The following is a 14445-nucleotide window of genomic DNA, read 5'->3' as shown; positions in this document are numbered from 1 at the left end:
ACTTAATTATTTTTCAAATTTAGTAGACTGACATTTATTGATGTATCTATGTCGCATTAACCATTAGATAGTAAATTATTTTTAAACATTCATTTAAAGGGGCTGTATCCTGCTTTTTCAGCTTGTCCAAACCCTAGAAATGGCATTAACATGGTAATAGTTTATTTCTGGCGCTAAGGAAAAGTCATTTTGTGTGAAGTAAAAGATTTTCTGGGGCTAATTCTGAAACCCGGAAGAGAAAACGCTCTGTTTCACTGAAAATTCCGCCTCTCCCCCTGTGGACTTTGACTGATCTTCTCTGATTTGATCTTCTCCGTGTGACGTCAACGTGGGAAACAGAGCGTTTTCTCGGTGGGAGGGGCTGCCTCTCTGAGCAGCACGAACACCAGGAAAGCTCAAACACACATTCACGAAGGAAAGAAATGCTCTGGGGTGTTTTTGGTGAGAACAAAACTATATAACAAGGTTAAAAAGTACAAAAAGTGAATTTTGCATGCTACAGCCCCTTTAATTACTTTTTCTTTAATACCTTTAAAAAGCGTCATTATTCATTGTTTAATGTTTCTGGATTAAATCCTTTAAAATATAAAGGAAAAAAGTGATATGAATATAAATTAAAAAATCTATTGATTTTCATTTTTTAATGCAGAAATTCAGAAACACAATCCATTTATTAATTACTTTATTTTTTTCATACGGTGAATTTCCATCTTAAAAATGCAGATTGGTGTAAAAATATACACGTTATTGATGTTCATTCATATGAAGGCCAAAACGACTATTTAATAAGAATGTGATTATTATATTAGTATTAAATTCTATCATCTTAAAGACTTCCTGCATTGTTATTGTTCTTTTCACACATGTTTTTAATCGTTTGTTTATTTCTTGTAAACCGATGGTTGCCGCCCTCTCATACGAACCCGCCCACCTCCCGCCTCATTGGTTGCTGTGCCGGTTTCCTCACCTGTCATTGGCTCCTGTGCCGGCATCCTCGCTGTTCATTGGCTGACGCTGCTGTCCGTCACCGTCTGACCACCGGTTGTACCCGGAGCTGGACTCTTCCCGGCCGGCGGAGCTTCCTCCGTCTCCCGGCGTCCTCTGCCCGCTGTCGGGGCTCCTCTCCGGTCGTCCCTGCTGCTCATCGGGGTTTTGTAGCTTTCCGCGGCGGCAGCGCGCCAGTATTTGTCCAGAATGGTGTTAAGAAAGAGACTAAAACGAGGCTTTGTAGTTGAAGTTAGCTCAGGGAGAGCTAATGCGAGCTAATGCTAATGCTAGGCGTGGCTTCCTTTTTTCATCTTAGAAACATTTTATAGTTTCATTTTTGTTTTGTTTTTTGTTTTTTTTTTGTAAATCACAGCAGTTTCTTTTGCTGTGTGTGGTGAAAATCCTGTGAAATGAAGAGAGTGAACAGCTTCCAGAGGTGAGTAAAAGGGACGGACTGTGGTGAAGCTGTCGGGTTAAGTAACGGTGTTTCCAGCCTGGTAGATGCTGAGTTCAGTGAAACCTGCTCAGTTAACAGAAATCCTGCAGGAACCTCAGTAATGCCAATCATACATGTTAGGTAACCTTTATCAGCCCCGCCAGAGGGAAAGGCTGAAGATAAGATGTTAAAAGATAAACTCAGCTCCAGTTAAAGACAGCTGGTCATAATCCGGAAGTACTGATTAATACGTGCTTTGCAGAATAAAAGCTTCAGGTGTTATGAAGTCATGAAAATCTCGCTGTTAAACTGCAGTGAAACTGACAAAAGAGTTAAGAATGTAAATGAAAAATGTTAATTGTCGCTGTTAAAATAGAATATTTGAAAAACCTTAACTTTAAGCTGAAAGTCTGAAGAGACAGAACATTATCGTCTTTTACTGAGGATATAAATGTTTTCAGTGTAGTGAGGATTTCTTTTTTTGACCTTTGTCACGCTGTGAACGAACAGCTGATCGCTTTTCTGTCATGAACATGAAGTGATTTTAAGGTGTTGAGCGTCTCCGGTGTTGGAAGGCGTCTTCGGTCCAGAGTTTGGCGTTCGCCGACAGCAGATCTGTTCTGTTTTCTGTAAGGACAAACTCCTGATGTCTTGGTTGTGTTAAAGTCCAAAAGGAAGCAGAAACCCTGGACTTAAGAGGACGCGGTTCGTCCTGAATCAGAAGAAATCTCCTGAATTGCTCCAGTTCATCATTTTTCTTTCATGGGTTTGGAAAACCTTTTAAAAGTTTCAATCGAAGCTTTCTGGATAAAATAAGACAAAAAATGTTTCACTAGTACATAAAAAAACACAACTTTGCTGATATTATGAGTGTGACGGGTTTTTCCTGATCTCATGAAGGTGGATTTAAATCACACCTTTAGAGGAAAACTTCCACATTTACATATTTTATATATTTAAAGACTTTATGGTTGAAAACAAACATGTTGGAAAAAACGTTTTCTATTTGAAGGTGAAATAAGTCGCGTTGTAGGAGTTTATGTCTTCAGCTCCAATATCTAGAGCAGGGATGGGCAACTGGCGGCTCGCGGGCGCATACGGCCCGCACCCTCCCTCCATACGGCCCCCCAATTACTATTGCAAAAGAAAAACATGTGTTTTGTTGCACACATTCAGTTGCAATGATGTACTTTGGCCACCAGATGGCACGCCCTCCGCATCCCGTCACCAGCCTCCACCAGTGTGGAAGAGACAGGCACCCCCACCCCCCCACCCCCGCCCCCGCCCCCACCCCGTAATTTCCCGGAGCACGGCCTGCGACCGGGGGCATCAAGAAAAACGTGGCCCTGTCCATCATTAAAGTTGCCCATCCCTGATCGAGAGTCAGTTTAGGCTTCCCGGGTCACAGGGGTCAGGAGGAGGATCGGGGTCGTGGTTGAATACCTCTCTCTCTGTGTTTCAGGTTCATGAACCGCCGCGCCTCTGCTAACTGCCGCTACCAGCCCACCTGCTACGAGCACGCCGCCAACTGCTACACCCACGCTGTGAGACACACACACACACACACACACACACACACACACACACACACACACACACACACACACACACACACAGTTAAAGCTGAAAGCCTCATTAATGAGCTGAAGGATGAAACTCCGGCCTCTGTCTTCAGCTTGTTCCTCAAACAGCAGAACGTGTGAAGAACATGTGGACAGAACGCTGTGATGACACGATCTGAAGACGGGGTTCCGTTTCCTCTGTTCTGAACATTTCTGCTGTACCAGACCTCTGATCTGCAGAGAAGCCCATTTTTACTGTGGCACTTGAACGCATCACAGCTGAGCAACTCAGCAGCCGCGTCCACAACAACCACAAAAACCACAACAACCACCACAAATGGTAAATGGACTACACTTGTATAGCTTTGTACCCTGCTTGACAGAGCCCAAAGCGCTTCACACTGCAATATCACATCAACCCGTTCACACCATACTGGGTGGTGGTAAGCTACGACTGTAGCCACAGCTGCCCTGGGGGGGGCAGACTGACAGAGGCGAGGCTGCCAATCTGCGCCATCGGCCCCTCCCACCTCCAACCATTCACTCTCACAACTTTCATACTAGGCAAGGTGGGTGAAGTGTCTTGCCCAAGGACACAACGACAGTTTTACGCCTGCGGGAGCGGGGATCGAACCGCCAACCTTCTGGTTATGAGACCACCTGCTCTACCAACTGAGCTACTGAGCCAAAAACAACAACAACCACCACAAAAACAACAACAACAAAAACAAAAACAACCAGCCAGTAAACAACCAGGCATAAAACCTACCTGACGCCCGCTAGCGGACGCACGCTAACAGATGCACGGTAACGGACACTTCCTCTCCTCTCCGAACGGTTGGTCTGTGACGGCGTCCCCGTCTGTCCGAAACGCTCTGCAGGTAAATCTGCTTTTTCACCGTCTCAAGTTCAGCTCCCGTCCTGCCGACTGACGTTACAGCATGAACGACTGTTCAAAAGTAGCCAGTGGCTAACAGCTAAGCTAACAGCAGACTGAGACGCCGGCGGCTAAGCTAACCGCTCTTTGAAACAGGAGGGGCTCTGAGGGACCAGGAGGTTTTCCCACAGACCATGGTGGCGGTTCCGGACTAGCTGGGTATCGGGTAGCGGACAATGTTGCCGCCTGCTGGGACTGGAGCCTCAGGTTGGACCACCCCTGCTCTCCAGGTTACAGTTAGCATGTGGAGCTGCCTCCCCTCTGATGATTAGCGCTCATGCTAACACCGGCTAGGCTGGCTTCGGTTGTCGCCTGCGATGCCCGATCCGTGAAAAGCTGAGCGTGCAGCCGTGTCCGTCCCGAGTAGAGGCGGAGCTTCCGTTCCATCGGTTTGTCTTCACGACCCGAGAACTCTGTTCCCACAGTTCCACCGAATTCTGAACCCGATCAAAACTCAGCCGATCAGTGAGGCCTCAGGACGATCTGTGGAGGAGCAGAGTCGCCTCAGGGCTCCGTCGTGGTGGGGGCGGGGCCTCTTGGGGGCGGGGCCTGTCGGGACTCACCTGTGCTCCTGTGGTCTGGCAGCTCCTCATCGTTCCGGCCTTCGTGGGCATGACGCTGCTGCACCGCCTGTCGGAGAGCCGCTGGGAGAGGATCACGGCCCTGGTCTACGGTCTGGGCCTGTGCGCCCTGTTCCTGGTGTCCACCGTCTTCCACATCGTCACCTGGAAGAAGAGCCACATGAGGTGAGGACGGGGGACCGGGGGGACCGGATGTAGTCCTAACTCAGGGATTACACTGCATGCGTGTCCGCCCCGTCTCCGCTCTGCTCTATTTTCTGACGCACGTCAACTCCTACTGGATCCGGCTGCGGTCCGGCTGCGGTCCAGGTTCTCCTGGTCCAGGTTCTCCTGGTCCAGGTCCTTGTCTAGTTTCATTACAGAAACAACCAACGACGCCCTCTAGTGGACCAACAGGAAAACCACTTCCTGATCAGATCAACCAGACTGAATGTTTCCAGTTGACAGGTTGCCGTGGAAACCAGGTCTCATGGTTCTGTGTGTGTGTGTGTGTGTGTGTGTGTGTGTGTGTGTGTGTGTGTGTGTGTGTGTGTGTGTGTGTGTGTGTGTGTGTGTGTGTGTGTGTGTGTGTGTGTGTGTGTGTGTGTGTGTGTGTGTGTGTTTCAGGGCGGTGGAGCAGTGCTTCCACATGTGTGACCGAGTGGTCATCTACTTCTTCATCGCCGCCTCCTACACACCCTGGTGAGACTCCGCCCCCTCGTTGACTGCCGCTGCTTCAGACCATAACGGACTCACTGAGTCAGATCCACAAGCGACGGCTACAGGCGGAGCTACAGGCGGAGCTACAGGCGGAGCTACAGGCGGAGCTATAGGCGGAGCTACAGACGGAGCTACAGGCGGAGCAGCGCTCCGTTTAGGAAACAAAAAACAAAACCACAGCCAGTGGTTCAGAGGAAACACTGCGGGGTGGAGGCGGAGTCAGGAAGAGCTGGTTCACAGCAGCAGGGACCGGTTTCCATGGAAACACCCAACAAGCTGCAGCTAGCATCGATGCTAACGCTAGCTAGCAGAACAGATCATCAGCCTGACAGCTGAACCGGTCCTGAACCGTCTGATCTAACGGGACTGTGAGGGACTGCAGGTCAGTGGGACAGAGCCCTCTAGTGGTCACAGAGCGCAGCTGCAGCAGAAAAACATCCATCTGACGTCACCTGTAACCGGGTACACGGGTAGAAAACATTGTAAACGCTGACACACCTAGTACTGACCTCTGACCTCTGCACTGATCTCTGACCTCTGCACTGACCTCTGACCACTGCACTGATCTCTGACCTCTGCACTGATCTCTGACCTCTGCACTGACCTCTGACCACTGCACTGACCTCTGACCTCTGCACTGACCTCTGACCACTGCACTGACCTCTGACCTCTGCACTGACCTCTGACCACTGCACTGACCTCTGACCACTGCACTGACCTCTGACCTCTGCACTGACCGCTCTCCTCAGGTTGAACCTCCGTGAGCTGGGTCCTCTGGCGGCTCACATGCGCTGGTTCGTGTGGCTCATGGCCGCCGCTGGAACCATCTACGTCTTCAACTACCACGAGAAGTGAGTGACGGCTGATGGGGGCTAACGCTAATGCTTATGCTAATGCTTATGCTAATGCTAACGCTAATGCCGCTCACTGCCGCCCCCTGCAGGTACAAGCTGGTGGAGCTGGCCTTCTACCTGGCCATGGGCTTCCTCCCTGCCTCGGTGGTGACGTCCATGGTGAGCGGCGGCCGGTCCGGTTCCGTCCGGTTACATCCGGTTCCATCCTGTTCCGTCCGGTTCTGCGCTGACCGTCTACGGTTCTCCGTCTTTCAGAGCAACACAGAGGGCCTGCAGGAGCTGGCGTGCGGCGGCCTGATCTACTGCCTGGGCGTCGTCTTCTTCAAGAGCGACGGCGTCATCCCCTTCGCCCACGCCATCTGGCACGTCTTCGTGGCGCTCGCCGCCGCCGTGCACTACTACGCCATCTGGAAGTACCTCTACAGGAGCCCCGGCGCTGAGGCCGGGCCGCCGCATGGCGACCTCTGACCCCATGTTGCCGCACGCCAACCTGTGACCCCGGGCCGCCGCACACCGACCTCTGACTTCTGACCCCGGAATGCCGTACACCGACCTCTGACCCCGGGCCGCCGCACGCCGACCTCTGACTTCTGACCCTGGGCCGCCGCACGCCGACCCCTGACCCCGGGCCGCCGCACGCCGACCTCTGACCCTGGACCGCCGCACGCCGACCTCTGACCCTGGACCGCCGCACGCCGACCTCTGACCCTGGACCGCCGCACGCCGACCTCTGACCCTGGACCGCCGCACGCTGACCTCTGACCCTGGACTGCCGCACGCCGACCTCTGACCTGTGACCCTGGACCGCCGCACGCCGACCTCTGACCCTGGACTGCCGCACGCCGACCTGTGACCCTGGACCGCCACACGCCGACCTGTGACCCTGGACCGCCGCACGCCGACCTCTGAACCTGGACCGCCGCACGCCGACCTCTGACCCTGGACCGCCGCACATCAACATCTGATCTGTGACCCCGGACTGCTGCACCCTGACCTCTGACCCCGGGCCGCCACACGTCGAACTCTGAACCCGGGCCACCGCACGCCGATCTCTGACCCCGGGCTGCCGCATGCTGACAGCTGACCTGTGACCCCGGACTGCTGCACCCTGACCTCTGACCTGTGACCCCGAGCTGCAGCACGTTGACCTCTGACCTCGGGCCGCCACACGCTGACCTCTGACCCTGGGCCGCCGCATGCCGACATCTGACCTGTGACCCCGGACTGCTGCTCCCTGACCCCGGGCCACCGCACGCCGACCTCTGACCCCGGGCCGCCGCACGCCGACCTCTGACCCCGGGCCGCCGCACGCCGACCTCTGACCCCGGGCCGCCGCACGCCGACCTCTGACCCCGGGCCGCCGCACGCCAACCTCTGACCCCGGGCCGCCGCACTCTGACCTCTGACCCTGGACTGCCGCACGCCAACCTCTGACCTGCGACCCTGGACCGCCGCACGCTGACCTCTGACCCTGGACTGCCGCACGCCGACCTCTGACCTGTGACCCTGGACCGCCGCACGCTGACCTGTGACCCTGGACCGCCGCACGCCGACCTGTGACCCTGGACCGCCGCACGCCGACCTCTGACCCTGGACTGCCGCACGCCGACCTCTGACCCTGGACCGCCGCACGTCAACATCTGACCTGTGACCCCGGACTGCTGCACCCTGACCTCTGACCCCGGGCCGCCACACGTCGAACTCTGAACCCGGGCCGCCGCACGTCGAACTCTGACCCCGGGCCGCTGCACTCTGACCCTGGACCGCCGCACGCCGACAGCTGACCTGTGACCCCGGACTGCTGCACCCTGACCTCTGACCTGTGACCCCGAGCCGCAGCACGTTGACCTCTGACCTCGGGCCGCCACACGCTGACCTCTGACCCTGGGCCGCCGCATGCCGACATCTGACCTGTGACCCTGGACCGCCGCACGCCGACCTCTGACTCCGGGTTGCCGACCTCTGACCCTGGGCCGCAGCATGCCGACATCTGACCTCTAACCCCGGGTCGCAGCATGCCGACATCTGACCTCTGACACCGGGCCGCCTCACGCCGACCTCTGACCCCGGACTGCCGCACGCTGACCTCTGACCTGTGACCCCGGGCCGCAGCACGTCGACCTCTGATCCCAGACCGCCGCACGCTGACCTTTGACCTTTGACCTCTGACCGGCCTGCCGCGGCCGGCTGTGAAGTTTACGATGACCCGAGACGTGAATTGTTTACGGTTTCTGCGGCGCTTCGGCCGTCTGGACGTCGCGTTTTTCTCGTTCGTCTCCACGAGTTTTTCATCTGTCCGTTTGAAACGGCAGAACTGAGACGTCGGTTTGGAGACGGCGTCCGTAGCAACCACAAGTGTTTCCATAGCAACCAGAAGGTGCGAGGTTTCCCTTCAGCGCGGGTGGTGAGTGTTCAGTGGCGCCCCCGCTGGTGGAGGAGCGACTCACACTGAGCACCGCTTCTTAAACTCAACCTTTTCAAATGCTTCATTACAAAACCGTTTAAGTAAAAATAACTAAAAACTTTTAGAACAATTCTGAAGTTTGTTTTTCTATTTTCATTCACTTTTTTGCAGAAATGTCCCAAAAAATCATAAAAAACCGAAGTATTTTTCATTAATCTTTGTCTTTTTTAAAAAAATCTGATAAAATGAAAAAAAATTGGGAAAATTTGTCACAAAATAATAAATTAATTAAAATACCTTTGATTTAGCTTTTATTTGCCTTAATTGTGTTTTTTTTATTGCTATCAAATGTTCATATTTAATTTAGGAAAACGTTTTCTCAGATATTTTATGATGAAAACTTAAAAACTGTTTCTTGTGCGACTGGAAGTTTATTGGAGAAAAAATATTGTGAAGCTTTAAAAAAGCGAATCGGCACGTCGTGTCACAATTTTCTGAATTTCTGGGAAAAAAACTAATTTGAGCTTTTATACAGAATTTATGTGGTTATTTGGGGAAAAAGACGTTTGTTCTAATAAAATCTGAAACCTAATAAAAGACGATATTTTTCTTATTTCAGAACCAATCCAGACGGAACTCGGTCGATTCTGTTTGCTTCTTTCCTCTTTTTAAAACTTTCACTTGAAAAAGTTTTTTTTTTTTTAATCACAGAGTAAATTCAATATGTGTGTTTGTCAGAAAAAAAACCTCCCTTCATTGTGTCCCTTGACCCCGTCGCCATGGAGACGACCTGTGTGTGTGTGTGTGTGTGTGTGTGTGTGTGTGTGTGTGTGAACCCTCTTGGTTTTTATCGGTTGTTTTCTCGGTGCTGCAGAATCTGGTGAATCGTTTCATTTCGCCTCAGTAATGTGAAAATAAAGACCTTGATTCCTCTAATCTGGTTTTCTTCTCTTCTCACTGACAAAGAAAGTACACACACCACACACACACACACACATACACACAGGAAGTTCTGAAGAGAAACAGTAAGAACATGCAAACTCCTCACAGGAATTCCTCCAGAATTGAACTCGTGGACTGTTATGACAGAACAGAGCAAACCACTTCACACCAGGCCACAGTGTGTGTGTGTGTGTGTGTGTGTGGTCACCTCCAGTGTGTCCGTCGCAGCGTCTCTTCTCTCAGGTTCTTTCAGGTTCTCTGATGAACCCAGACCTGGTCCAGCAGAACCTCCAGCTCACATCACAAACCTGAGACCAGAAACAGGATCCCAGTGTCACAGACTGAGATTAAAGGAATACTCCACCCAAAAAACGATTTGGCCTCATTTTCTACTCACCCTCATGCTGAGAAACACTCTGGAGCACTTTTTTGACGTTTCAAATGCAGTTGGAGATGTTTGGGGATTTTCGTTGTCAACAAACAGGGACCGACAGAGCCCGACAGAAAAAATGGTCCATAAAATCCACAAAACGTTCCCATTTTCCTTCATACTGCTCGTCCGCTGTAATCCAAGTGTCCTGAGCGCGTAACGTCCACAATTAATTCTTAACGAGGTCATTTAGTACATTTTAAGAGCCCAAACAGGGCGCTCTCACACAGCTCCATTGCATGTCTGCGCGCGCACCCTGAACTACGGAAGCCGCGGCAGACCAAGCCAGACGCTTGCGCGCTTTCAGCGACTACTTTTCTAAATTGCAAGCGTAGAAGAAGAAGTTCCGCTGTATATATTCTGCTGTGAGTGACCGAGCTGTGGACAATCACAAAAGTGATTGGCTACTGTTTTAAAGCTTTGAATTCGGTGTCCTGCTGAAAGGGCACAAGCGTGTTGCTTGGTCTGCCGCGGCTTCCGTAGTTCAGGGTGCGCGTGCAGACATGCAATGGAGCTGTATGAGAGTGCCCTGTTTGGGCTCTTAAAATGTACTAAATGACCTCGTTAAGAATTAATTATGGACGTTACGCACTCAGGACACTTGGATTACAGCGGACGAGCAGTATGAAGGAAAATGGGAACGTTTTGTGGATTTTATGGACCATTTTTTCTGTCGGGCTCTGTCGGTCCCTGTTTGTTGACAACGAAAATCCCCAAACATCTTCAACTGCATTTGAAACGTCAAAAAAGTGCTCCAGAGTGTTTCTCAGCATGAGGGTGAGTAGAAAATGAGGCCAAATCGTTTTTTGGGTGGAGTATTCCTTTAACTGAGATTAATCCAGGAACAGGTTAACTCAGAGACTGAGATTAACTCAGATTAACCCAGGAACAGGTTAAAGCTTGTGTCCGGAGTTTTGAAAGAGTGATGTTTTTTTTTAATCCAGCGTCTCGAGGCTCCGCCCTCTCTCTGCTTTCATGAGCGACCAAGCCACGCCCCTTTACCAGTGCTCGCTCCTTACCGGTGTGAAGAGGAGGAGCCTCCGGGTTGAGCTGTTTGCGTTCAGCAGTCGGTGGGTATACCTGCGGGACTCTCTCTCCCCGGCTGGGCGAGCCGTGCTCTCCGGCTGCAACACGCTGACTGGCAGCAGGACGAGGCGGAAGCTCGAAGTCTATTGGCTGAAGCTGACCGGCGCTTTTTCGGATAACACGGGGGTCTATGAGAGGAGGGCGGAGCTCACGAATAAATTTGCATATTGCTTTATGCCAATATTATATTATAGCAGGGATGGGCAACTGGTGGCCCGAGGGCCGCATCCGGCCCGCGCCCTCACTCCGTACGGCTCTCAAATTAATCTAAAAAAAAAAGAAAGTGTTTTTTGCTGCACAGATTGAGTTGCAATGACAGACTTTGGCCACCAGGTGGCACACACTTCGCGTTTCAAGCCGGGTCCTCCACCAGTGAGGAAGAAAGAGAGCCGTGGCAATCCACGGCTGTCGGGGTAACCGGCCAGTTACCCCGGCAGCCATGGCGATCCTGGGCAGCCTGACCAGCTCTCCTGGGGGGCGTCGAGGACTGTGGCCCCTCCCTGAACGACTGGGCCGAACCAGACCAGCATCAAGCTCGTCAGACAACACACTGAAAACACACGGAAACCCCGGACACCCGCTTTAACCCAGCACTCAGATTAACTCAGACTAACTCAGTCACAGGTTAACTCGGATTAACTCAGTAACAGGTTAATTTAGGGACTCACTCAGATTAACTCAGATTAATTCAGTCACAGATTAATTCAGAGTAATCCAGTCACAGGTTAACTCGGGGACTCAGATTCATTCAGACTCTGTCAGATTAACTCAGATTAACTGGTTGTCTGATCCTCTCAGGTCAGGTGGTTCCGTCTCTTTCAGTCTTTCAGAACCTCAAATCCCCACAAACCAGCAGATCCAGCAGAGAACCGGACCTTCAAGAATAAAAGCTCCAGACACCTTCAAAATAAAGCTTCAGGGTAAAGTTCAGACATGAAAGAACAAACAGGATCACAACTCGGATCCTGCTGTACTGAGCGCCTGTTCCTGGTCCGGCTCCTGGTTCCACTGTGGTCCCTCCTGGTTCCACTGTGGTCCGGCTCCTGGTTCCACTGTGGTCCCTCCTGGTTCCACTGTGGTCCCTCCTGGTTCCACCGTGGTCCCTCCTGGTTCCACTGTGGTCCCTCCTGGTTCCACTGTGGTCCGGCTCCTGGTTCCACTGTGGTCCCTCCTGGTTCCACTGTGGTCCGGCTCCTGGTTCCACTGTGGTCCCTCCTGGTGCCACTGTGGTCCGGCTCCTGGTTCCACTGTGGTCCCTCCTGGTTCCACTGTGGTCCGGCTCCTGGTTCCACTGTGGTCCCTCCTGGTTCCACTGTGGTCCCTCCTGGTTCCACTGTGGTCCCTCCTGGTTCCACTGTGGTCCGGCTCCTGGTTCCACTGTGGTCCGGCTCCTGGTTCCACAGTGGTCCCTCCTGGTTCCACTGTGGTCCCTCCTGGTTCCACTGTGGTCCCTCCTGGTTCCACTGTGGTCCGGCTCCTGGTTCCACTGTGGTCCGGCTCCTGGTTCCACTGTGGTCCCTCCTGGTTCCACTGTGGTCCCTCCTGGTTCCACTGTGGTCCCTCCTGGTTCCACTGTGGTCCGGCTCCTGGTTCCACAGTGGTCCCTCCTGGTTCCACCGTGGTCCCTCCTGGTTCCACTGTGGTCCCTCCTGGTTCCACTGTGGTCCGGCTCCTGGTTCCACTGTGGTCCCTCCTGGTTCCACCGTGGTCCCTCCTGGTTCCACTGTGGTCCCTCCTGGTTCCACTGTGGTCCGGCTCCTGGTTCCACAGTGGTCCCTCCTGGTTCCACAGTGGTCCCTCCTGGTTCCACTGTGGTCCGGCTCCTGGTTCCACTGTGGTCCCTCCTGGTTCCACTGTGGTCCCTCCTGGTTCCACTGTGGTCCGGCTCCCTCTGGGTTGCTGATCTACTGTTGTGAAAGTTATCAGTTTTTATACTTTATATTTATTTATTTATTTGTATTAAAAGAAAGAACATGGAGAAACTGTCGTGGAGGCAAACAGTCAAACAATCAGGAAAAGACCACAAGCAAACAAATTACAAAGAGGAACAATCAGACATGGAACAAGCAAATCAACACCAGTCGACGTGAGCTGAGCGTCCGCCGGCCTGCTCTGCTGTGTTCCAGTCTCATCAGAGGGAAACGGGACATTTCTCAGCATATTTTCTGGGGACAGCACCGGACGTCCTTTTGAGAGACAGATAATAAAGTGAAGGTCAAACTGCTTTTTGAAACACAGGAGGGTTTCTTGTTCTTCCATTCATTAACATGTAAACGGTGTTTTCCCAGCAGAAGAATTAAAGCGATGACAGCAGGCGAAGCCGTCTGGGGACGTTTTGTCACATGACGAGTCGGAGAGCTCCAACCTCTGAACATCATCTCTGACATCACAGCAACAGGTTTTGGAGAGAGGACAGGAAGAAAGAGGCGTTCTAAGATCCGATTGGCTCTTCACAGGAAGCAGGGATTCACTCATACTTCCTTCTTTATCTTTGTTTCCCTTGAAACAAGCTGGAACGTGCAGGTCCGGACTCAGCACCGCCCTCCAGTGGGCGGAGGAGGAACTGGACCGCTTGGAAGTGTGCTTCAGACCAGAGGGGTGAAAGCTGCGGTTCTGGAGCCGGCTGCGGCCCCATGAAGGAACCTGAGCACGAAGGAACGTCCAGAACCGAAAGAGAAGCATGAGGAGGAACCGGAGGGATCCGGACCGGGCCCAGAGCAGGTCTCATTCAGGACCGGGAAAAGCTGCTGCTGAGGGTGTGTGTGTGTGTGTGTGTGTGTGTGTGTGTGTGTGTGAGACTCTTTCATATTCACTGTGAGCTCTGAGCAGTCATGACAGAGTCAGCAGGGGTGTGTGTTGCCATGGAGACCAGCTGCTCTCAGCAGGTGTGTGTGTGTGTGTGTGTGTGTGTTGCCATGGAGACCAGCTGCTCTCAGCAGGTGTGTGTGTGTGTGTTGCCATGGAGACCAGCTGCTCTCAGCAGGTGTGTGTGTGTGTGTGTGTGTGTGTGTGTGTGTGTGTGTGTGTGTGTGTGTTGCCATGGAGACCAGCTGCTCTCAGCAGGTGTGTGTGTGTGTGTGTGTGTTGCCATGGAGACCAGCTGCTCTCAGCAGCCATGACGGTGAATCAGCAGTTTTTCATCCAGTCGATCTGGCTGAAGAATTGAAATGAAACATTTCTTCCACTGTGAGCGTCAGAAGCCGTTCATGGATTCATCCTGAGGTTTTCCTGTCTGTAGGTTCATCCATTCATCCATTCATCCATTCATCCATCCATCCACAGCCAGTCTGTAAAGATGTGTGAACTCTTAGATTCAGGAGAAAATCTCTCCGAATGCTTTGGAGTAGAGGGCAGAAGGTTCCGCTCTCTCCTCAAACAAAAGCATCTGGAGAGAGAAGCGTTTGAGACAGAGACTAAATGAAAGCACTGAGAGAATCAGAAGGAAAATATCTACGTTTTGATGCGTAACTAGTTAAGCCTGAGCCAGAAACGTGGCCGTGAGGACGAGAGAAAAGCTCCTGTTTGGT

General features: G+C 52.2%; 1 protein-coding gene across 1 annotated transcript; it reads left to right on the top strand.

Moving 5' to 3' along the window:
• The first annotated feature begins 1053 nt into the window (after positions 1-1053).
• mmd (monocyte to macrophage differentiation-associated) lies at positions 1054-8656 on the top strand. Its single transcript, XM_030087620.1, has 7 exons — positions 1054-1423; positions 2886-2967; positions 4508-4668; positions 5110-5184; positions 5952-6053; positions 6146-6215; positions 6312-8656. Exons 1-7 carry the CDS (start codon positions 1398-1400, stop codon positions 6522-6524), a joined length of 729 nt encoding a protein of 242 aa, XP_029943480.1. The 5' UTR covers positions 1054-1397; the 3' UTR covers positions 6525-8656.
• Positions 8657-14445: the final 5789 nt, after the last annotated feature.

This window comes from Salarias fasciatus, unplaced genomic scaffold, assembly GCF_902148845.1.
Source record: "Salarias fasciatus unplaced genomic scaffold, fSalaFa1.1, whole genome shotgun sequence".
NCBI lineage: Eukaryota > Metazoa > Chordata > Actinopteri > Blenniiformes > Blenniidae > Salarias > Salarias fasciatus.
This window is presented reverse-complemented; position numbering and strand designations above follow the sequence as displayed.